The 21,768-nt window shown below is 62.1% G+C and overlaps 1 protein-coding gene across 2 annotated transcripts in view; it reads left to right on the top strand.

The window, feature by feature from the left end:
• The window catches only part of VAV2 (vav guanine nucleotide exchange factor 2), a 144,914-nt gene extending 123,669 nt beyond the window's left edge, over positions 1–21,245 (top strand). Inside the window, exons 15-28 of one of the 2 annotated variants that reach the window (XM_044264512.1) lie at positions 1,939–2,048; positions 2,953–3,054; positions 3,479–3,567; positions 5,941–5,957; positions 6,761–6,782; positions 7,683–7,810; positions 8,973–9,047; positions 10,154–10,206; positions 11,393–11,509; positions 12,681–12,768; positions 13,742–13,865; positions 14,662–14,748; positions 15,654–15,808; positions 19,685–21,245. In XM_044264512.1, coding sequence (XP_044120447.1) covers positions 1,939–2,048; positions 2,953–3,054; positions 3,479–3,567; positions 5,941–5,957; positions 6,761–6,782; positions 7,683–7,810; positions 8,973–9,047; positions 10,154–10,206; positions 11,393–11,509; positions 12,681–12,768; positions 13,742–13,865; positions 14,662–14,748; positions 15,654–15,808; positions 19,685–19,732 — 1,215 coding nt within the window. In that variant the 3' untranslated portion in view covers positions 19,733–21,245. The remainder of the gene's footprint in view (positions 1–1,938; positions 2,049–2,952; positions 3,055–3,478; positions 3,568–5,940; positions 5,958–6,760; positions 6,783–7,682; positions 7,811–8,972; positions 9,048–10,153; positions 10,207–11,392; positions 11,510–12,680; positions 12,769–13,741; positions 13,866–14,661; positions 14,749–15,653; positions 15,809–19,684) is intronic. The other variant, XM_044264511.1, reaches the window with a different exon arrangement.
• The last annotated feature ends 523 nt before the right edge of the window (positions 21,246–21,768 follow it).

The following is a 21,768-nucleotide window of genomic DNA, read 5'->3' as shown; positions in this document are numbered from 1 at the left end:
GGGCCGGGGGGCTGTCGCGGGGTGGCTGCGAGAGCAGGGTCAGCCGGAAGGGAGGTCAGCACGGACCCCGACTTGGTGGCTCTGCACAGTGAAGGGACCGCCTTCTGTCACCCTCACGTCACTGTGCCTTCTGTTGACCGCCCCCGGCTCTGGGCTGCCCCAGGCCCTGTGTCTTTGACTCTCGCCTGGGGTGGGCATCATGGGATGGGGGAGGGGCTGCAGGGTGGCCCCGGAGAGCCCGAGTTTACACTGGGGCCGTCTGACTGCAGCCCACATTGGCCCCTGCCGGAAGCAGCCTTCTTTGGACAGGGGCTCTGGGCAGGGCTGACTGTGGGGTGTTCCACTCCACGTCCAGCCTGGTGGGGGAGGGGGGTTGTCCAAGGCTGTTGGGGGCGGGGCCATGGCTGCTAGGAATGGGCGGGCAATGGCTCTTGGGGTGGGGCCGGGGCTTCTGGGGGCGGGGCTGTGACTGCCAGGGGTGGGGCCAGGGGCGGGGTGGGGGGCGACATTCAGCTACTGCAGAGTGCCACCCTGACTCTGGGAGGTGGGACCAGGGATGCTGGGTGCGGCTGCCTCCCCCTCTGGTTTAGTCCTGCTTCAGCAGAGGCCACTGTGCCCCAGGGCTTGAGCACCGGCTGTGCAGATCCCTTGCTAGATCTGGGGTCCAGGTGCCAATGTGCTAAAAATCCCAGACTCTGGACCTCAGAGCTCGCAACACAGAATGCAGGTTCCACCTGGAAGGGCTGTCGGGAGTGACCCACTCAACCCCACCCTCCTGATGGACATTTCAGACATTCGGATGTCCGAAACACCTGCTAAGCCTTGGGGCCACAGGCACAGTCCCTCCTGGGTCTCGGCCCCGGGCACCTCTCCTCGGGGAGGCGGAGCCTTTGCCCTGGGCGGTGGCTGGTCCTGGGCTGTGGCACCTGGCGCTGGGCCAGGCTGAGACTCTTAATGACCTGTCTCCCCTTTTCCTCCCTCTCCTCATGCCTCCTAGTCTCACGGGAAAATGGTAAGCGCCTGGGTCCTCCTCGGCCTTCACCCCCTCAGGGCCCAGCCAGCCCTTCCTTTCCGAGCCTGAACGGCCGTGGGGACCCCGGCTAGGCCCGCGCAGGGCCAGGCTCCTGGCTTTCTTCTTCCTTCGTCCTGCGTCCTGTGCCCTCATCAGGATGTGGCTGTGCATTCGCTGCGGTCACAGAGGGTAGACAGGAGGGCCACCTGCCCGCCCCGGCCCCGCCCTCTCCCACTCCCCAGAGGCGAAGGACGACAGGCCATAGGCTGTGTCGCTGCCAGTCATTCTCCGCCTTCCCCTCTTCCTCCTCCAGGCCCTCTTCTCCCTTCCCCTCCTCCCCCTTCCCCTCCCCGCTTCCCTCCCCAGTCCTTGTCTCCCTCCCCGTCTCCTCCCTCCTTCCTTTCTCCTTCCATCTTCTCCAACACCAGCGGGCTCAGACTTTCCACGCTCTTCTTCCCAGGCCCCTTCGAAGGCCTCTGGAGGTGGCCAGGCCTGGCGGGCGGTCCAGGGAGCCACGGCCGGCTCCAGCGCAGGCGCTCCCAGCCCTGGTTTGGTGGTCGTTTCCCTTCAGAGCAGGGAGTTTCTCAGGCTCCCAGTTAGGAACTGAAAGCGGGTGCACCGAGGTGGCAGAAGGGCCCCCGCGGCTCGGAGCACAGGCTCCCTGGGGACCCGCAGACCGGCCTGCTGAGCCCACAGAGTTCAGCGGAGGGCACAGCTTGGAGCGGGTGGGAGCGGCGTCCCGCGACATCTCGTTAGAGGGTGTGTGCACACGTGTGTACACGCACACGCACACGTATGGGCAGGCGCGGGCACGAGTGTCCCGTACACGCGTGGGCACATCAGGGTGGGCCGAGGGCCCGGTGCACAGGTGCGCGTGCGTCCGCGTGCCCCGCAGGCCAGCTGCGAGCCTGCCGCCTTCTCCGCAGTGGTCCTACGGCTTCTACCTCATCCACCTGCAAGGGAAGCAGGGCTTCCAGTTCTTCTGCAAGACGGAGGACATGAAGCGGAAGTGGATGGAGCAGTTCGAGATGGCCATGTGAGTGCCGCCCTGGCGCCCCCGCGGGCCGGGCCGGTTTCAGATGCCCGGGACCGAGACGGGGCGCGTCACCCCGAGACCCGGGCTCACCTCGGTAGCACCTTCGCTGCTTGTCAATCTGCCCGGGGCCGGCGCCCCTCCCCTGGGACCCCTGCAGCCCCGAGGCGGAGCCTGGCACGGCCGGCCAGCTAGGAAGTGAGGGGCAGGGGCGGCTGCGGCACCGGGGGACGCCGGGTGACCCGCGTCCCCCACGCCTTACGGGCGGCGCGACGGCCACCGTTTCGGGAAGGCTCGGGGCTCTTCCCACGAAATCTAGAAGGAGCCCCCGCACATCCAACAGAGAAGGGATCGTTGGGGTCCCCAGACACACCGGCCGCTGAGGCCACAGTGGGTCCTGGGGTCAGGCAGGCCGGGGTCCCCCGGGCAGGAGTGCCCCCCTCCCTGGGAAGCACGCTCGGGTTCTGCGTCTCCGTCTGGCCTGCCTTTGTCGCTTCCCGTGCTTCCAGCTCTCGCGCCGTCTGGCCGCGGGCGTGTTTGGAGGGGATGAACGCTGGGCAGCCGCGCATGCCCCCTAAAGCCTCCCGCCTCACCCTGAGCTAAGCGCTCTGCCTGTTCAGATTTTAAATCTCTGGCTTGCGCACGGTGAGATCCCTAAGGGCACGTGGCCGAGCGGCGACCTGTCTGCCAGAAACCCTCACCATCCTCCCCGAAGGAGCACGTGCCCGCGCGGCACGCCCGTGAGCCCCCACCCAGACCCTCATTCTGCCCGGGCTGTCGGGGCAGGTCCAGCCTGAGGCCTGGCCTCCTGACGTCCAGCCTGACCTGCCCCTGAGCCTGGCTGGCCCCCAGGTCCGCCCTAGCTCCGTGTCGCTCAGGGCATCCGGGCCTCTTTCCCTCCGGTCAGGTCCAACATCAAGCCAGACAAAGCCAATGCCAACCACCACAGCTTCCAGATGTACACGTTTGACAAGACCACCAACTGCAAAGCCTGTAGAATGTTCCTCAGGTGAGGCGGCCCTCTGGCCCAGCCCCTACCTGCCCACCCTCAGGGAGCCTGGTGCTGTGTCTGCCCCGTGTCCCCCTGGCCCTGCCCCTCCGTCCCCCAGGCCAGCCCTGTGCTGGGCCCAGAGGGGCTGGGGAGGGTCCCTTTGGTGTCCGACCATCCGGGCCCTTGGGTGTTTTGGATCCAGCTGGGAAGGGAGGGGCTGTCCCCGCAGTGACCCCATCCTGCTGTGCACAGCAGCCTGGCAAGGCCAGCAGAGGTCCGGGAGGGGAGCCAGTACCGGGCCCCCAGGAGGGCGAGGGTCTCGGAACCAGGGCTTTGAGGGTCGGGCGATCCGTGGGGCAGACGGTGAGGTGGGCCTGGTGGTCTCTGGGCCACGCCCTTGGCTCAGAGTCGTGCTCTTGCCCCCCCACCCACGACCCCATAGGGGCACCTTTTACCAGGGCTACCTGTGCACCAGGTGCGGGGTCGGGGCTCACAAGGAGTGTCTGGAAGTGACGCCCCCCTGTAAGATCAGTGAGTATTTCCCCCGCCCGGCCCCCCGCACGCGAGCCCCTGACTGACACAGCGCCTGTGACCCGCCCCGAGCTGTGGGTCCCCTGGTTCACAGCTGCCCCTGTCCTTTGCTCCTGGCCCCGCCTTCTTTGCGCATTCTCCTGTCCCACCACCGAGACCCCACAGGGCAGGGGCCCGATGAGAAAGACCAGGGCCCAGAGAGGGGAGGACACCTGCCCCAGCTCACCCGGCACCCGGGGTCCCGCCAGTGGGGCCGTTCCTTGCCGTAGCGTCGGTCCTCACCGGGGGCTCCCGCGCTCTTCTCTGCCTCTTTGCACCCGGCCCCGTTCCGGCTTTACACGTGTAGGGCCCCCACCCCAGACGGGCACGGAGCGGTCATGGCAGTTGCGTGGTTTCTGATCACAGAGCGACGCCGGTCGTGACTGTTCCTTACCCCTGGTTCTCCTGCACCCAGACGGGTCTGGCCTTGCTGAGCCACGGCTACGGCCACGTCAGTGTGCCCACGTGGGCACGCACACACACGCACACACGCACACATGGCACCTACAGGGCTCCCGTGCTGTTCGTGCCTGCGTGTCGGGGGAAAGCTGAGGCTCGGGGAGGGGAGGCGACCTGAGCCTGCCCAACTGACGTCCAGGCTGCCCGGGCTCCTCTGGGGGGGAGGCCTCTGGGGCAGCGCCTGGCCTGCAACAGCTGGATGGGCAGCCAGAAAGCCCGAGACGGTTCTGAAGGTTTTGAAGCCGCCCCAGGCAGGGCTGGCTGGATTGGGTGGGGAGGCTGCGGCGTGAGCCTGGGAGCCGGGGTACCTGCCGGGGGTCAGCTCTGCCCCCCACAGTTCACGTGGGCACCCCCGATCCTCCCACAGGCCCCTGAGACAGTCCATTGCCCTGTGTCCATGCTCGGGGAAGCTGCCCTCGGAGACAGGGTCAGCTGCCTGCAGGCAGATGGACGACCGTCCGGCCCGCTCGTCCCCACACACCACCCGCAGAAGAGACGATTTTGTCCCTTCTCCATTTACTGTGACCTCTGGCCCGGCGCCCCGACTGGGAGGGGGGTCCGACAGGTCAGGCAGACCCCTCTCTGCGGCCGCTGGCCTGACTGATGCAGCCCCCTCCACACCAGGGACCTCCTCTGGGCTGGAAATTCCGGCCAGAGCCCGCGGGCACAAATGCGGCTTTTCAGCTTTGCCCGTCGATACTGCCCTCTGGTGGCCGCGGTCCCTCACACGGGCGACGGGACCGTTTCTTTTTGGCTTTTTTCCCCTGATCCTAAAGGTAACATAATTACTTATTGAAAATTTGGGGACAAAAAGAGAAGAAATTGAATAAAGGAGAAAATAAATAGCACCCCCAAACTTCTAAGAAAATAACCAAATGTGGCGTTGTGATACATTTCAAGTTTTCTGTTGCGGAATGAACCTTTTGGGTTTTTAGTCTCCTGATGATTAAAAATACTCATTTCCCACAGAAAGTTGGGGACACACAGAGAAGGGCGAAGGAGCCGATCGTCCACGCACCCCCCCACCAGCGGGACCGCCGTTCTCCGGCGCGCCCCTCCCCCACCCAGTCTGTTCTCACGCTCGCGTGTTTTTCGTCGCCTACGCTTACGGGCAATTTCGTATCTTTTTTAAGCTGAAGTTTTCATGGGCATTCTCCCACGTCATTAAAAGACAACGGTGGGCACCTGGTTTTATTCTGGAAAGTTCCGTGCTAGTCCAGCACTCTCTCCGTCCGTGCTCGGCTCGGGCTCCGGGCCGTGCCTGTGACCCACAGCAAGTCGGCTTTCACCGTTGCCGCCAGAGCCGGGCTGTCCCAGAACGGCGCTGCCCCCCCAGACAGCCTCTCCCCGGGAACCTAGCTGCTGCCCTCCTTGTGGGCCCCGGTGACCGCGCTGCCCTCCCCGCCCAGTGCCCACGGGGCCGTAGGGACTGTCCGAAACCGTCTGTCAAAAGCCGTCTGCCACCGTGTCGCATGGCGTTATGGTCACGTGAGCCACGCGCGTTAGCCATTGGGGTCCTTGCTTTGTCCGGTGGTGCAGTGGCGGCCCCGCTCGTGGATGGCTGGGCCAAGCGGCTGCCTCTTCCCCGGGGGCACCCCAAGGCAGGCAGGAAGAACCTTTGGGACATCCGTGTCTGGAAGCAGGCAGACGGGTGGTGTGCGTCCTGACGCCTCTCGGCACCTGCCACCACCCGAGCGGAGTCGGCCCAGGCAGGAAGCCCGCTTGCCCGTCTGTGTTCCCCGGGAGCCCTGACAGCCCGCGCTCCGAACGTGCCGGCGGAACGGAGAGACGCTCCTGGTCGCCGGCCGGGCGCCTGTGGGTGGGGCCCCCCAGCTCGGGGCCTTGGTGGTGACGCCTCACATGCTTCCTTTTCAGGTTCCCCTGCAGACCTGGTGAGTCCTCCGCACGGCTCCCTTCCCGCCACTCTGACCCCGCGCAGCCCTGCGTCCCCGAGCCAGAGACACTCTTGTTCCTGATCTCTCCGGGCCCGCGGCCGCCCTTGCTGGCACGCGGGCCTCTGGTGCTCGCCTGGGGCCTTCGGTTTCCTTCACGGCCCTCAGTAGAAGTGGGTCCCCGTGTCACAGGAGGCCCTGACCGCGTCACCTTGGCCCGGCTGCCCACCTGTTCGCTTGCCCCGGGCTTGTGGGTACCCAGCTCTGTGACAGCCGTCCACCCACCAGCCCCCACCCTGATGGGGCCGAGAGCCCTCTGAGGGCTGACGTAGGGCAGACGTCCCCACTGGGTTCAGTCAAAGTAACCAGCACTTACGGGGTGTTTGCGGAGGCTGCGTGTGGTACGAACATGCCCTCGGGGAGGAGGGAGGAGCTAGCATTGCGTGCAGGCAGCAGGACGTGTCCCAGACAGAGGACAAGCCCCAGGCTCAGAGCATGGACACCTCCCAGGGCTGGCTATCAGGGCAGCCTTCTTGGAGGAGGTGGGAGTTCATGGTAATGGGTACATGTCCTAGGACAATGGAGGGGCACCAGGGTGGAGGGTGGAGGTAAGAATGGGGGAGGGGCTGTCCCAGAGTGAGGCCGTGTCACAGCTGCCCGTGGGAGTCTGCGATGGGTCCCTCTCCTCCCCCTGTTCCTGCCACGACCTTTCTCTCTCGGGGGGTGGGGGCAGGGGGCGGACAGGGGGTGTCAGTGCCGGGGCAGCCCTCCCTGATCACTGTGGTCTGTCCTTATCCTCACAGGACGCCTCCGGAGCAGGACCTGGTGAGTCTGTGGGACTCGGCCCCTCTCAGCTGCCGTCCAGGTCCATGGTCACTCCTGGGCCACTGTGACCTCCCAGCCTCACCCGGCCTTCTGGGCTCCAGGCTCCCAGGGAGCGTGCTCTCTCTGCAGCCATGTCCCCGGGGGCCGTCGTAGTGTCTGATGACTGCCCAGCATGGAGAGGGTCAGGGTCCTTCTGGGAGGGGGGGGCCTCAGTCAGAGCCCCCCCCCCGCAGGGTGGGCCGCAGAGAAGCCGCTGCTGTCCCTTTGCCCGTCATCCTCGTGCCCCCTGCTATGCACCATGTGCCTGGAGCGTGGCTTCTGGCTGTCGAGGGTGGAAGGCATCACGGACCGAGCCGCAGCCTAAGCCGGGCCCCATGGCCCGAATGTCAGGAAGCAAAACCAGAGCCACAGAGACACACTGTGGCCGGGGGACGCCCGTGTCGGGACCGGCCTGCAGACGGGCCCACATGCGGCCGGCAGGGTCAGAGCAGGGCTCGGGCCAGAAGCGCCCAGCCAGGACCCCCATTTCAGCCCCGGAGCCACCCCAGCCAGCTGTAGGTGGCCTTAGCCAGCCCCTGGGCCTCGCTCACTCTGGCCCCCCGTCTCTGCCTTCAGGGGCGCCCCGTGTCCTGCTCCACACACCGACTCAGGCACAGATTGGGATGGGGGCTGGGGAAGCACGGCAAGTGCCACCTGAAGTAAGTGGCCGCCACCGTAACAGGCCCCGAACCCGTTAGTCCCACGGGTTCCTTGCGACAGTTACCAAGGGGACCTGGAGTCTCCCGGGAAGAACGCAGGGTCCCTCACCCAGGAGCCCTCCGGGGCCGAGGTCAGTGGTGGGCCAGCTGCCACCAGGACTGAGTCACCGAACGCGGGCCCCACGCCGCCCTGTGCCCGCAGGTCCCAAGATGGTGGCCGTGCAGAATTACCACGGCAACCCGGCCCCCCCGGGGAAGCCGGTGCTGACCCTCCAGACGGGCGACGTGATCGAGCTGCTGAGAGGCGACCCTGAGTCTCAGTGGTGGGAGGTGGGTCCGGGGCCCCAGGGCGGGGCTGGGGAGGGGACCACGCGCGGGGGGAGGGAGGCGGGCTGTCGGCAAGACCTGCGCTCCCTCCCGGGCAGGAGTCCGGGGGTCCCCAGCCCTGTGTTCCTCGGGGTGTCCGCTCTCACGGGGGGAGCGCAGCGTCCCCTGCCGTGGGTCTCCTGCGGCGACGGGGTGGTCAGGCCTCACGCCGGCTCCGGGGTGGGGCGGGGGGAGACCCCAGGACCGAGACCCACCGCCTTCCCCCCAGGAGGTGCCGCGTGGGGGGAGCCGAGACAGCCGTGGACACAGGTCGTGTCCGGGTTGGTGACAGCTCGGAGCCACGACCCTGTTCTGTGAACAGGCCCTCAGAGGCGGAGCCCTCCTGTGCCACCTCCCTGGCCCCCGAGACCCACGGGGTCCCTGTGGTGCCACGGGAGCTCGGGGCGCTCGGTCCAGCCTGGCCGACCCGGGGGACGGAGACCTGCTTAGAGTGAATATTTGTTGGTGTTGCCGTGGCCGTGAGTGCGGTCACTTGCTTCGTGACCGTCCTTTGTCACTACCCGCTTCCTGATGAGTTTGCTGTGCTCAAGCCGTCGTGTGACCGGGTGCTCAGAAGGCGCAGGAGGGAGGACGGTCTGCGGTCCTAAGTGTCCCACGCTGACCCCCGTGGCCCGGCTCACGCGTCCCCAGAGCCTTCAGTCCTGGGTGGCCTTGCAGAGAGGTTTTGCCGGCGTGCACAGGGGAGGCCGAAGTGGAGCTGCCGGGAGGGCATGGGGAGGGGTGGGGGGAGCAGAGGCCGAGCCCCGCCCCTGCAGACCCTCCCCGGCCTCTACCCGCCCCCCGCCCCAGTGGGCGCACCCCTTCCGTTTGAGAAGCTGTCCCTGCGAGGCCTGGAGGGCAGCGGGGGCGGGGCTCTAGCCCCAGCTCCGAGTGTCTCTCAAGGACTTCCCTGGGCCTCAGTGTTCTCCTCTGAGAAGTGGGGACGCCCCCAGCCTTCGGCCCGGCGGTCAGGAGGGCAGCTGAGGCCGCAGCAGGGGTGCTGCCAGCACGTGCGCGTCTTAGGACCTGCCATCCCCCCGTCCTTAGAGCGAGCTGAGCCGCACGGCTGGGCCGCCCCACGCGCTCCCGCTGGCCTGGCCTGGCCCCATCGTCTGTCTCCTTCCAGGGTCGGCTGGTGCAAACCAGGAAGTCGGGCTACTTTCCTAGCTCATCCGTGAAGCCCTGCCCCGTGGACGGAAGGGTGAGCACTTCCCCACAGAAGCTTCTGCAGCACGTGGCCGGGAGACCGAGGGGTCCCCCAGGGCCGTCTGGGCTTGTTCAGCACTTCCTTGCCAGGTGGCCGTCGTGAGCTGGCCCCAGAGCTGGGAACTGGGGGGGCCGAGGGGCAGGGGCTGCCGTCAGCCTGAAGGGCTAGCTAGTTGGGTGCTGCATTTTTCATGGTTTTAGAAACACAAAATTGGGCATTTCTGCAGCCGTTGTAATGGACAGAAGACCAAAAATGTTGCCTTTCTTCAAATTTTAGGGACTCAGTCTTTGGGCCTTACAGAAAGGGGAAACTTACAGGGGAGAGCGCCCCCAGACATTAGGATTCAGAGTTAGGCTTAAGCATGTTTGGAAAAAAGGCCTTTCGTCTGAGTAGCGTGGAGTGAATCTTCCTGTTACAAAAGGCGTCAAGCCGTCAGTCGCGAATCATGGAGTCACCCCGCCGCCCTCTAAAAAGGGCATTTAAAAGTGCCAGAGGGAAATTTCTCCAGAGGGAGCAGGAGGGGGTAGGGGACACCACGGGAGCCCTGGTACACCCTCTAGGCCCCGCCAGCCTCTGGCCCCGTCTGCCCGTGTCAAGGGGACTGGACCATAGAGCAGGTCCCATCCCTGCCCTGGGTCTCAGTTTCCCCACATGGTGCATGGGGTGGGAGGGGCCAGGCAGTCCACGAGGCCTTGCCTGGCCTGTGGCACAGTGAGGGGAGGCCAGGGTTGGGGGCTCTGGCTGGTGAGGGCACGGTGTGGGGTCTCAAGGCTGCTGGGCCAGTGTGTGGCCCGCCCCCTGGAGGACAGGCTGCTGCCCACAAGAGGACACCGGGCCCCGGGGCCGTGAACCCGTCTGTGGCACAGACCTGTCGCTGTAGATCGTGCTCCCGTCTCTGCGGGGACCCGTGCCCTAGCCTTTGGTCGCTGCAGAGTCCATCAAACCCCCCGGGGTCGCCAGGGCTCTGGGGCTAAGTCCACAGACACCACGGCAGCCCATGCTGGGCCCGAGGGTCAGGTTCTCGATCAGGACGTGCCCGCCCCGGCCCCACTCGGGGCAGCCCCCCCGGGGGACGTTAACCTGAATGTTGTCTCCCGCAGCCGCCCATCAGCCGGCCGCCATCCCGCGACATCGACTATAGCGCCTACCCCTGGTGAGTGGGGGGTCACAGTGGTCCCGTGAGCCTGCGAGCAGGCGGAGTGGGGGCCCCAGCTGCCCGACGCTTGTGTCTGGGGAGGGCTGAGCCTTGGCTGGCCCTATGACCGGGGCCCCGGGGAGGCAGGTTTTCCCCATCGGAAAACAGATCATCGGGTTATCGTGGGAGAGTGAAGCCCCCCCTTTATTTTTTATGTGAGCTTCATCATAGAAAATACAGGAAAGTGGGGCCAAACGTGAAATCACGCACGTCTGCGAGGGGCAGCTCGATGGGAACCTGGGCGGTTGGTTAACGAGAGCCTGACAGGCAGCGTTCTGGGAGTGAGTCACAGAACGGGTCACCTCGGGGGGCCGGTTTTTACGGCTCGGCCTGCCTGTCCCCCACACTGTCTTGGACGAGGGACCGGCCTAGGTGGTCATGACTCCCTGTGCTCCGTGCCCTGCATGGCCGCGGAGCCACGGGCAGCTCAGATGTGGTTAACCCCTTCCCCGGGGGTGTCTGGCCTCGGGGTTTCCATCTGGGGGCTCACCCCATGCCCAGGGGTGTGACAGCCGCACCCTCGGGGTCCGGGCCTCCTCCACCCCTGCGCCTGGCCGCCCCCTCCAAGCCCAACATGCCGCAGTTCCATCCCCCTGGTGCCGTGCGTCCCGCACTCCCGTCTGGGGTCGAGGGACAGGACTGGCCTGTGACATGCATGGGAGGGACTGACAGACAAGTTCGTCTCCCAGTGCGGGTTCCAGCCCAGCTGCATGTAGTGCACCGAGTCCCCAGTCGGCCTGGCGGTGGTGCCCGTGGAGGGGTTTGTTTGGGAGGGGACGGTGGCGCTCGCCTGACTGTGTCTGGGCTGGGCTGCCCGTCCGTCAGTCTGCCCGAAACCCGGTGACGGAGAAGAGCGGGGACCCCCGCGTGTAGCAGCGAAGTCAGAGCCCCACACCCATGTGTGTCGTTAGGACCAGCTTTTCCAGATTCGCTGGCACATCGGGTTCTGTAGAAAACCCCCCAGGGCCGGGCTGAGGCCGGGGACCTCATTCCTCCCCAGGATGGTATCACGCCGTGTGCGCCCCCCTCCAGGGGCTCAGCTTCCTCCTCCCCCCATGGCTCCCGGTGCAGGTCAGCGTGTCGCAGAGGCCTGGGCGTCCTCCAGGAGGCGCCCCGTTGACACCCGGCCTCGTCCCCCTGCTAGGTTTGCGGGCAACATGGAGAGGCAGCAGACGGACAACCTGCTCAAGTCGCACGCCAGCGGGACCTACCTGATCAGGGAGCGGCCGGCCGAGGCGGAGCGCTTCGCCATCAGCATCAAGTACGCGGTGGCCGGGGGGGCAGGGAGACCCCTTCCCCGGGGCCACTCTGGACCACGAGCCCATGCCCCCATGGGCTTGCGGTGGCCGTGGACTTCGTTGCCCGAAGCAGGACACTTTGGAGGTGAAAGTGTGCCCGTGGGTCTGCACAGGGTCGCAGGCCCGGGACACATGTGACCTGCCCGAAGCCTCGGTGGGCCTGGTGCCGCGGCTCTCTAGGTTGCCCAGCCAAGTGCAGTGCCGGAGTGGGGCAGGGATGTCCTGAGAGCTTAGGGGCTGGAGTGGAGTGCGGGCTGTGGGGCCGGTCCGTGGTGCGGGCAGCAGGCTGGCACCCAGCCGGGAAGTGGCAGAGACGTCCCTCACCTGATAGTTCGTGCGGCACCTGCTGGGAGCCTGGCCTGCAGGGCTGCCTTGTGGGGCGGAGAGCCGTCCAGGAGCTGGGGGTGGGGTGAGCACCCCCTGGCCCGGCTGACTTGAAGTCCCGGAGAAACTGGGTGGTCAGCCAGTACCCCCCCAGGAGGGGCTGCTGGCCAGCCGGCGTGGGAATATTTGCCGGTTGTTGGTTCCATTAGTGGATTTCCAGTTGTTAAACCAGCCTCGCGGAGTGGCCCACTGGGTGCGGTGTAGACTCCTTTTTTTTTTTTTTAAATCATTATGGTAGATTTTTTTTTTTAATATTTTATTTATGTATTTGACAGAGAGAGATCGCAAGTAGGCAGAGAGGCAGGCAGAGAGAGAGAGAGGGAAGCAGGCTCCTCGCTGAGCGGAGAGCCCGATGCGGGGCTCGATCCCAGGACCCTGAGATCATGACCTGAGCCGAAGGCAGAGGCTCAACCCACTGAGCCACCCAGGCGCCCCTAGACTCCTTCTTAATACTGGGTTTATGTAGGCGTGCACAGGGCAGAGACTCAGTTCGCCGGGGCTTACTGAGGACTTCCGTGTCTAGAGTCTCAGTGGGTGCTGGGGTGTTTCCTTCTCTGGCGATGTCTGTCTGGCTTCGGTAGCCGCGGCGAGGGCTAGAGTAGTATTAGGGGAGGAGGGGCATGAGGAGGCTTTTCTGAAGGTCACATTTGGATGGAGGACGCCAGCCCAGGAGGTGAGGATGGCGGGGGCAGCCCTGGCGGGCGGGCGCTTGGCCCGAGTGGTGACTCGGCGGCCCGGACCCTTTACCAGGTTCCACGACGAGGTGAAGCACATCAAGGTTGTGGAGAAGGACAGCTGGGTCCACATCACGGAAGCGAAGAAGTTTGAAAACCTCTTGGTATGTGGTCCTGTGGCTCCCATGGCCTGGTCCTCGGGGTGAGGGGAGGGCCCGGGTGCCTCCACACCGGAGCAAGGAGGAGCGGCTTCCTGCACTGCGCTCCCAGAAGGCTGCACTCACGGAGCACCAGGGCCCGAGGGGTTCTGCGTCGCTGGGGAAGACCAGGGAAATGCGTCTGGAGGCTCCTTGGGACAGTTTCGGGCCTCGGGACGGCCCCCGCGTCGGGACTCCTGGCTTCCCTGGGGTGCACAGTGAGGGGAGGGCCCAGCCTGCTCCCCCACCCCCCCTTCCCCAGCCAGAAGGCAGGCACAGGCCACCTTAACCTGATTTTAAAGTGAGACCTATTGTGCGTTTTCTAAATTGCGAGTATCCCGCGGACCGAGAGGATCCGACTTGAGCCCCTGAGCCCTTAGATGGCCCGCCGTGGCCGCAGAAAAGCACAAAGTAAAACGTTTCCACGGTCTCCCACCCCCTAAAACCCAGTGTGAACCTTCCAGGGTGAGTCCTCCCGACCTTGAAGAGTAGCTTACGTGTGGTTTTTGCCAGGCTTTCTAACAAAACCGTTGGCTATACTGAGCTGTCAGCCTGCTTTTCAAGGCGATAGACTTTGCCATTGGCACAGCCCTCTCCTCCCTGGGCTGGTAGCCACACGGCCTTCGGTCACCTGCACCTGCTGTTCTTTCTGGGAACCCTTCCCTGCTGTCGGACGCGTGGGGTTTCAGGCGTCTCCATCAGAGAGCAGCACCGAGCCTCTGAGTCCTGGTCCTGGCCATCACCCCTGACTTTCCTTGAGCGGCATCTGGAGAGAAACATTGGCTCGGTGGTCTTTAAGATACAGACCTGGCTGGGTGCTGGGCAGAGAGGACGAGTACCAAGTGAAACTGAGGCAGGAGAGGGAGGCTAGGACTTCCCGGAGGACTGGGAGGACTTCCTGGAGGCGGTGGCAGCAGCAGTGAGCACGTGTGTCCCGCAGGAGCTGGTGGAGTACTACCAGTGCCACTCGCTCAAGGAGAGCTTCAAGCAGCTGGACACCACGCTCAAGTACCCCTATAAGTCCAAGGAGCGCGCGGCCTCCAGGGCCTCCAGCCGGTCCCCAGGTAATGCCCGCACCTCCTGGTACGCCCGCGCTCACCCGGACGCGACCGGTCCGCCCTTTTCCCACGGCCCTGGCTTTCACTCCATCCCTGAGCTTGAGGAACGCTGTCTGGGGGACTGACGCCAGGAGCCCCTGTCCAGTCCCCACCCCGGGAGCAGTGGCTCAGGCCCCCCAGCCCGTCACAGGGACCCTCCTGAGCCGGGGTGTCCCGGTTGGTCCCCAGGACGGGTGGGGAGTGTGGGCTCTTGGCGGCCGCTCCGGGCTCCGGGGCTTGGCACCCATGTGCAGAGTCAACACAGGCAGAGAGCGAGGCAGGTCCCACCTGTCCTTCGGTCCCTCCCTCTGCACCCCAGCCCCCCGAGGCCCTCCCCGTGAGGGAGCCGGAGCTGGTGCCTCGGTCCGCGGGCCAGGCTCACCGCCCAGGACAGGAGAACACCTCGCTCCAGACCCACCTGGAGCTAGAGGCAGGGCGAGCCTAGAGTGTTGGACGTCCAGCCCGTGACTGTCCGTCGCACCAGCCCCCGGCCCCAGCGGTGGGGCAGAGCAGGGCGGGAGAGGAACCGTGGACCTCCCGCAAGCACCGGTGTGCGCTGGGCGGGCTCCTTGGATGAGGGGTGTCTGAGACCCTGGAGGCCGCCCACCCGCCGGGAGGAGATCCCGATTCTGCAGGGAACAGGCCCAGAGAGGCGGAGGGAGGGGCTGCTCCAAGGCTGTCGGGCTGCCCCCCGCCGGCCGCCCCCGCCCCGCGCCCTGCCTGCTCCCGCCCGGCTCTCACGTCCTTTCTCGCCTCTTTGCAGCTTCCTGCGCCTCCTACAACTTTTCTTTTCTCAGTCCTCAGGGCCTCAGCTTTGCTTCTCAGGGCTCCTCCGCTCCTTTCTGGTCAGGTACCGCTGGTGCTCGGGGCGTGGGGGGGCCCGGCCCGCCGCCTGCCGGCCGCAGCCCACGCCCGCAGCTGCCCGCAGCCGGCCCGGGGCGGGGCCCAGGGGCCGGGGCCAGGGAAGGGAAGGGCTGGCCACGGGGGCAGGGCCGGACACGGTCAGGCGGGGCCCCCCTCGCTGCCATCGCCTCTCAGGCTGCGCACCCCACGGCCACGCCCCAGCTTGGCAGCCGCGGCCCCTCCTCACTTGTGAGAGCTCTGCCTCTGGTGGTGGCAAGTAGCTGGGCGGCCACCTTCGGGGTGAAGGCGGGCGCACATGGGGCGGGCTTCACTGGGCGGGCCCTGGAGGTAGGGGGACGGGGTCCCAGTCTGCCCCGACGGCCCTCCGCTGCCCGAGTCAGAGCCTCTCCCCAGCCGCTGTGTGTGTCCCTTCCGTCACAGACGTCGTCCCCTGCTCTCAGGACTCCTGGGTTCCCCACTGAGCTGGCCTAGCGAGTGTCCAGTTTGGTTTGGGGATCCTGAAGTCGGGCCCCGGGACCCTGGGGTCTGGCGTCAGGGGCTCCATCAGAGCGCAGGCTGGGAGCTGGGCAGCGGTCACTCGGCTGACCGCTGGCCGGGTGACACCAGTGCAGCAGGCATGCAGGGGGAGGCCCTGCGAGAGTGGTCGTGGTCAGAACACGAGCCTCTGCTCCGATCCCGTGATCGCACTTGGCTGCGACGGCCCCCACTGTGGCCGGCGCCTGCCCCGGGTGCCGTCACGGGAGGCTCCAAGAGGCCGTTGCCTGTCGGTCTGGGTGGAAATGGAAAGCAGTCTGTGCCATGAGAACCTTTTTGTGGGCAGAGGGTCAGGCACCAGGGGTCCAGGCTTGGCCCCGCCGCCCGCTGTGTGACCCTGCCCATCTCCCCCAACAGTGTTCACACCCCGTGTCATCGGCACGGCCGTGGCCAGGTACAACTTTGCTGCCCGGGACATGCGGGAGCTCTCGCTGCGGGAGGGCGATGTGGTGAAGATCTACAGCCGCATCGGCGGGGACCAGGGCTGGTGGAAAGGCGAGGCCAACGGACGGGTGAGTGGGGCACAGGGGCCTGGCGCAGCCTGGGCCAGGTTCGGGCAGGCGGGCGTCCCCGCGTTCCTGCCCCAGCACCGTGCCCACAGCCTCTGAGCCGCAGACTGGGCTGTCCCCGTCGGAGCTGGACCCAGACCCATCTGACACCGTATCTGTGCTCTGTCCCGCCCCGGGGTCTTCTGTGGCCACGGCAGGGGAGCGCGTCCCAGGCAGTGCTCACTCGTGCCTACCGAGCCCCCAGCGCAGCCGAGAGACCGCGGGATGCGAGCGGGGCCCAGGAGTCCTCACTGGCCTCGCTTGCACCCTGGAGAGATGGGAGGGGCACACCGTGTTCCCACCTGCCCTGCTCTTCCTGATGACTCTCTGTTCCCTGTCCACCCTGTGACCCTGCAACACGCCATGGCTCCCTATTGCTGAGCCCTGTCTGGATGCCCTGGCTTCGACCTGGCTCTGTCAGTACTCATCCAGCTGGGCACTGGAGCCCCACGTGGGGCAGAGTTGGGAATGTGCAGCTATCCCTGGGGCCGCGCTGCCCGCAGGCAGGCACGCTGGGCTGTGGAAGGTCCACCTGCCTTGGCCCCATTGCCCACCATTCTGCTGCCGGGTGACGGCATCCCATCCACCTCCTCCTAGCATGTTGGCTGCCCTTTGGAGGCCTGGGGTCAGATCCATCTTCCACCCCATAGCCCTTCAGCAGTGTGAGGCCATCGAGTCTTAGGCAGCTGACCTGAAGGGCTGAACCACTGGCTGTCAAAGTGGCCCTTGGTTTCCAGTTTCCCAGGTGACTCAGAACTGCTGGTGTAGATAGTCCTGTTGCTTTGACCCTGTTTTGAAGTGTTTCTTTTTGGCTGTGGCAGTTCTTCTGGCTTTAAAGGCTACTATGCTATTAGAACAAGCCGACTTTTGTGGGGGAAGTTAGTGCTGTGTGTGGCAGACCTCAGTGTCTCTTGTATTACTTCCAGCTTTTTTGTATTCTTATGTTTAAGGTAGATGTAAGATAAAATGTTACCTTAAAACAGAATTTGAGAGCTAGTCTGATCTTGCGGTCTCTGCCTTTTAATGGGCATGTAGCCCGTTTATACTTAATGTAATTACTGAGCTGCTGAGAGTTAAAGCCGTCATCTTTCTGTTTATTTTCTATTTGTCACATCCATTTCTTCTTTCTCCTCTTTTCTTGCCTATTTATGAATTAGTCAGTTTTTTGTTTTGATTTGTTTGCTGTTCTACTTCCTGGCCCCTTGGCGGGTCTGTGAGTCACACATTCTTTTCCTATTATTTAGGTAGTTACTCTTGGGATTAGAGTGTGCACTCTGACTTCTAAGAGCCATTTTAAATTAGTACATTTACTCCTTCCCAGATGACACAGAGACTGTACAACTTTTGGCCGTACTTGTGTTCCTCCCAACTTCCGTGCAGCTGTTGCCATGTATCTTAATTCTTCGTATTTCTCAGCCCCGTGAGACATTATTTTTGTTTTAAGCAGTTAGTGTTTGCTTAAAGTTACTACATATTTACCTTCCCCAGGGCTCCCCCATTCCTTCCTGCTTTCTTGTATTTCCTTCCAAAACCATGTTCCTGCTGCCTGAAATTCCCTCTTGTAGGTATGTTGTTGTTGTTGTTTTTTGAGTGTGAATCTGCTACTAATAAATTCTTAGTTTTTGTTGGAGCTGAACACCTCTTTATTTCATTTTCTTCTTTTTATGTTCTCATTATAAAATGTTTGTAACGTATGTTGACACAATTTCAAGCCTAAAGAGAAGCTGCTGTAGCACAAAGAGCTCCACATGCCCAGATTTAGCAATTAAGAGTGGTTCACACATTTGCTTTATCATTTGTGTTTTCCCTCCCTCTCTGCTTACCTTTCTCTTAAGCGTTCAATAGTAAATTGCAGAAGTCCTACCCTTTCCCCACAGCCCCTAAATACTTCATTGTCCTATGATCAAAGACATTTCCCTTTGACAGAATATGATTATCTAATCCACAGTCCATATTCAGATGTCAGCAAGTGTCCCAACTGTGTCACGTCCACCCTAAATGAATGTGGCCCTCAACTCTCTTTGTTCTACAACAATCCTCAGCCTTTTTTGGTCTTACATGACTTTGACGTTTTTGAAGAGTACAGGCCAGTCATTTGTGTAGACTTTTCCTCCATTTAGGTTTGATATTTCTTTGTGATTAGGTTATTATGTATTTCCTGTAGGAACACAGTACATATGTTCTATCCTTTTCAGTACTGTAGTGTCTTACCCAGAGGCATATGACGTCAGTTTGTCCTATTATTGTGACATTAATTTTGATCATTTGGTTAAGGTGATAATCTGCCGAGTTCCTCCACTGTGAAGTTATTGTAATTAATTAGTAACTTCCAGGGTAATACTTAGAAACTATTAAATATCCTGTTCCACATCTAACTTTCACCTATGAGTTTTATTCTTATCATTCATTGGTGAATTTTGTCTCATTAGTTGTTCGTATCATGGTTGATTTTTCCAGCCATTGTTTCTTTAACACTTTTTAGGTGGCATCCGACTGTAAGGGAACAGCCTTCCCTTCTCTTGGTCATCCCCCGGGGGGTCGGTCATCTCTCCAGGGGGACCTGCTTCCTTTTCATGAGGAATCATGTCGAGCTCATTTTCAAATAGTACTCTTTAGGGGATAAATTTGAGGCTAGCAAGCATTTTCTTTTAACAATTTGGTAATATCATTCCATTGTCCCTGGTTCCATCATTTCTGTAAAGAGCCAGCCAACTTTTTTTTTTAAGGGCAGGGAGGGACAGAGGGAGAGCAGGAGAGAGAGAGAGAGAGACTGACTTTCAAGCAGGCTCCACGCCTAGCACAGAGCCCGACTCGGGGCTCGATCCCATGACCCTGAGATCATGACCTGAGGCAAAATTAAGAGTTTGATGCTTAATGGACTGAACCACCCAGGTGCCCCAAGAGCCAGCCAACTTCTCAGTATTGCTTTTCTGCAGGAAATTTTGCTATTACTCCCCAGTGGGGGGTTACATGTTAAAAAAAAAAAAAAAAGGTCTGGTATTTATCAGTTTTACTATAATGTGCCTGGGTGTTGTTTTCTCTGTATTCACTCTGTATTCACTCTGACATTTGTTGACATTTGTTGAGATCTTTAACTCTCTGGCTTGATGTCCTTCATCAGTTCTGGACGTTTCTTTCAACCGTGTACCTGCTCTGTTTTCCCTTTTCTCCTTCAGGGCTGTATTCCCATGGGTGTCACATCCTTTCATCTAGCCCAGATGTTATTGACCTTCTTTGACGTGTTTTCCACCCATTCCCTTATTTCCCGTCTAGCTGCTTTCCACCGGCCCATCTTCCAGTTCACCGATACTCTCTTCCTCTCTGTCTAATCTGTTACTAAACCCTATTGGGTTCCAAATTTCAGTCCTATTTTCCACTTTAGGATTTCTGTTTCTCTGTGGTTTCTGGTTTCAGTTCTCTGGTATGTTTTTATGCTTTATCCTGGGCTGTCTGGAACATGGGTGCCACAGCTACTTACGTTTTCTGACTGATGACTCCTATCCCAGAACGGCCGGTGGGCTCGTTGCTGTCAACTGTGTTTTCTCTTAGTTCCTGTCACTCCGTCCTGACTGAATGATGAGCTTGTGTAGAAAACACCACTGAGACTTGGGATGATGTAACTTTCCTCCAGGGAGGACTGAATTTCTTTCTGGTCACCTTAAACTGCTCAGGGCTGGTGCATTTGGGGTCACCCCTACCCCTGGGCCGCAGCTCCACCCGGCTTCTCGGCTTAGAACGCCAGCCCTTTGCAGGTTCCCCCATTTCCACGAGCCCCTGCCGGCCCTCTCCCAACACCCCCGGCGCACGCACACTCTCATGTGATCTTGCCATCTTTTTCAGATTGGCTGGTTTCCTTCGACGTACGTAGAGGAGGAGGGCGTCCAGTGACGGCAACGGCATGGATAGGACTCGTGGGTTTTCTTATGAGAGTCCAGCTCTGAAGTCTGTCTCTAGCCCCGTGACGCAGAGGGGACATGCCCGCCAACCTTCCAGTCCTCAACAGTCCGTAGGGATGGGGAGGGTGTTCAAAATCCTAAATGGGAACCGGCCTGCTGTCCACCTGCCATCAGGGGCCTGTCCTGGGTACGCTACTTGTACATAGAGGCGAGTCGGGCCAGCCCTGCCGTGGCTGCCACCACCAGAGCGCTAAGGAGAGGGAGCACCAGCGGCATTCTGAGCCGGGCTCTGGATGACAGCTGAGGCCAGAGCTCTTCTTGGCCCTGTCCTGTTGAGACGGCATTCGGGAGCCTAGGTTTGAACAGTAGATGCCATCCCAGGGAGGCCTGGGACGGCAGAAGGGACCTTCCCCCTCCCCTCCTGCTCAGCTGTGACGCTCAGCCTGCCTCCTTCCTGCTGCTCCCGGGGGGAAGCTTTGGGCCTAGAGAGTCAGAAGGGACCAGAGCCAAGCCGTTTGCTACAGCCCCTGCCCGGCCCCAGCTCAGCCCCAGCCGTGCTCGGGCGTAGGAGAAGAGAGCATTGCTAGGGGGGACTGTGCGGGCCCCTTGACCCCCTCCTGGCACTCTGCACTCGGGGTGTGCAGAGAGTACCCAGGGCAGGTCCCCCTCTCCTGAGGGAGCCTTAGTGAACGACGAAGTTGCCACCCCTGCTCTCAGTCAACGGTACTGTTCTTTGCCCTGAATCTTAGGAGTGTGTCTGTCCTGTCCTGCTGCCAGGTGGATACACCTTTTGTAAATCCTGATACGGGTGAGAAGAAAATGGGAGTTTTCCCCTCACTTGGGCCCTGCTGCTCACATTCCCCTCCAAGAGGAGGCCCCCCAGTGCCCCCCGGCAGGCGGCCCTTCTGGGTCTTCTGTGTCCTGCATTGTGGTTCCTGAGGGTCTCCCCAGCTTTTGCACAGGATGTTAGTTCTAGCCCTTGGCAAGTCTTCCTCCGGCAGCCCACGAACTGGGCCTATGGTCAGCTCGAAATAAGGGCTCTTGGGGGAGGCCTTCCCCTGAACTCCCCCTCCTGACTCCTCCTGGCCTCTGAGCTCTGGCTGTTTTGTCCAGATCCTTTACCTCCACCTGGATGTTGCATGAGACCTAGGGACGCTGTCTCCCTGCGGGCTCCGTGCCACAGCCGCGGGAGAAACCTGGCTGCACGCGTCCCCTGTCCCTTGGTGGGCTGCCCTGCCCTGTGTGGGCAGGGCCGGGCGTGGGGAGGGCTAGCTCCTGCTGTGGTGGGAGCTGCTGCCACTCTGCCCTCCTGGGCTTTCTTTGAAGTCAGCCTTGTGGCCTCCAGGCGCGGCTCCCGGGCCCCATGTCCCAGAATGCGGAGGAGGTGGGGAGCAGTGGGGGGACAGTTAGCAGCAAGGGCAAGAGAGAAGGCCGCCTGCAGGTGAACAGATCGCGTCCGGGGGCAGAAGGCCAGGGGGAGGGAAGCAAAGAGCCGGTCTCGGAGAGAGGAGGCCCCAGCCCCCATCATCAGGGTGCACCCAGCACTTTGCGCACAGCCCTGGGCTCGGCCGGCCCAGCCATGAGCCTGGGGTCGGGGTGGGGGGAGCCAGCCAGCCCCTTTCGTGTTTACTGTTGTCGAAGAGGTTTTGTTCTTGTTTTGTTTTTGGTTTGACATGTTTGTTTTTTAAGGGAAGAGAACAGTTTGTAATTATTTCATCCAAAGCTCCATTGTATGTCTGTGAATAATAAGGAAGATATTTTATAATAGCAAGAAAACGATGTATATTTGAGGTCATCGTGAAACAAGTCTTCACGACAACGAAGGACACTGAGGAGACAGACGTCGGAACCCTGGGTTTTGCGAATGTTTTGTTCGGTTTTTGTTTGCTTTGCGACCTGGATCTGGTTGGTTGGGCTTTACACTGTGTGAGGCAGGGCCGGGGGGCTGGGGGCAGGCTGGGAAGCGGGTGGTTTCAGCAGGGGCTGGGAGGCCCTCCAGAGGGGCTTTGGACCTGGGGCCTGAGATGA

Source organism: Neovison vison, chromosome 9, assembly GCF_020171115.1.
Source record: "Neovison vison isolate M4711 chromosome 9, ASM_NN_V1, whole genome shotgun sequence".
In the NCBI taxonomy this organism is placed as follows: Eukaryota; Metazoa; Chordata; class Mammalia; order Carnivora; family Mustelidae; genus Neogale; species Neogale vison.
Note: the sequence above shows the minus strand (reverse complement) of the source record. Positions and strands in the feature narration are given on the sequence as shown.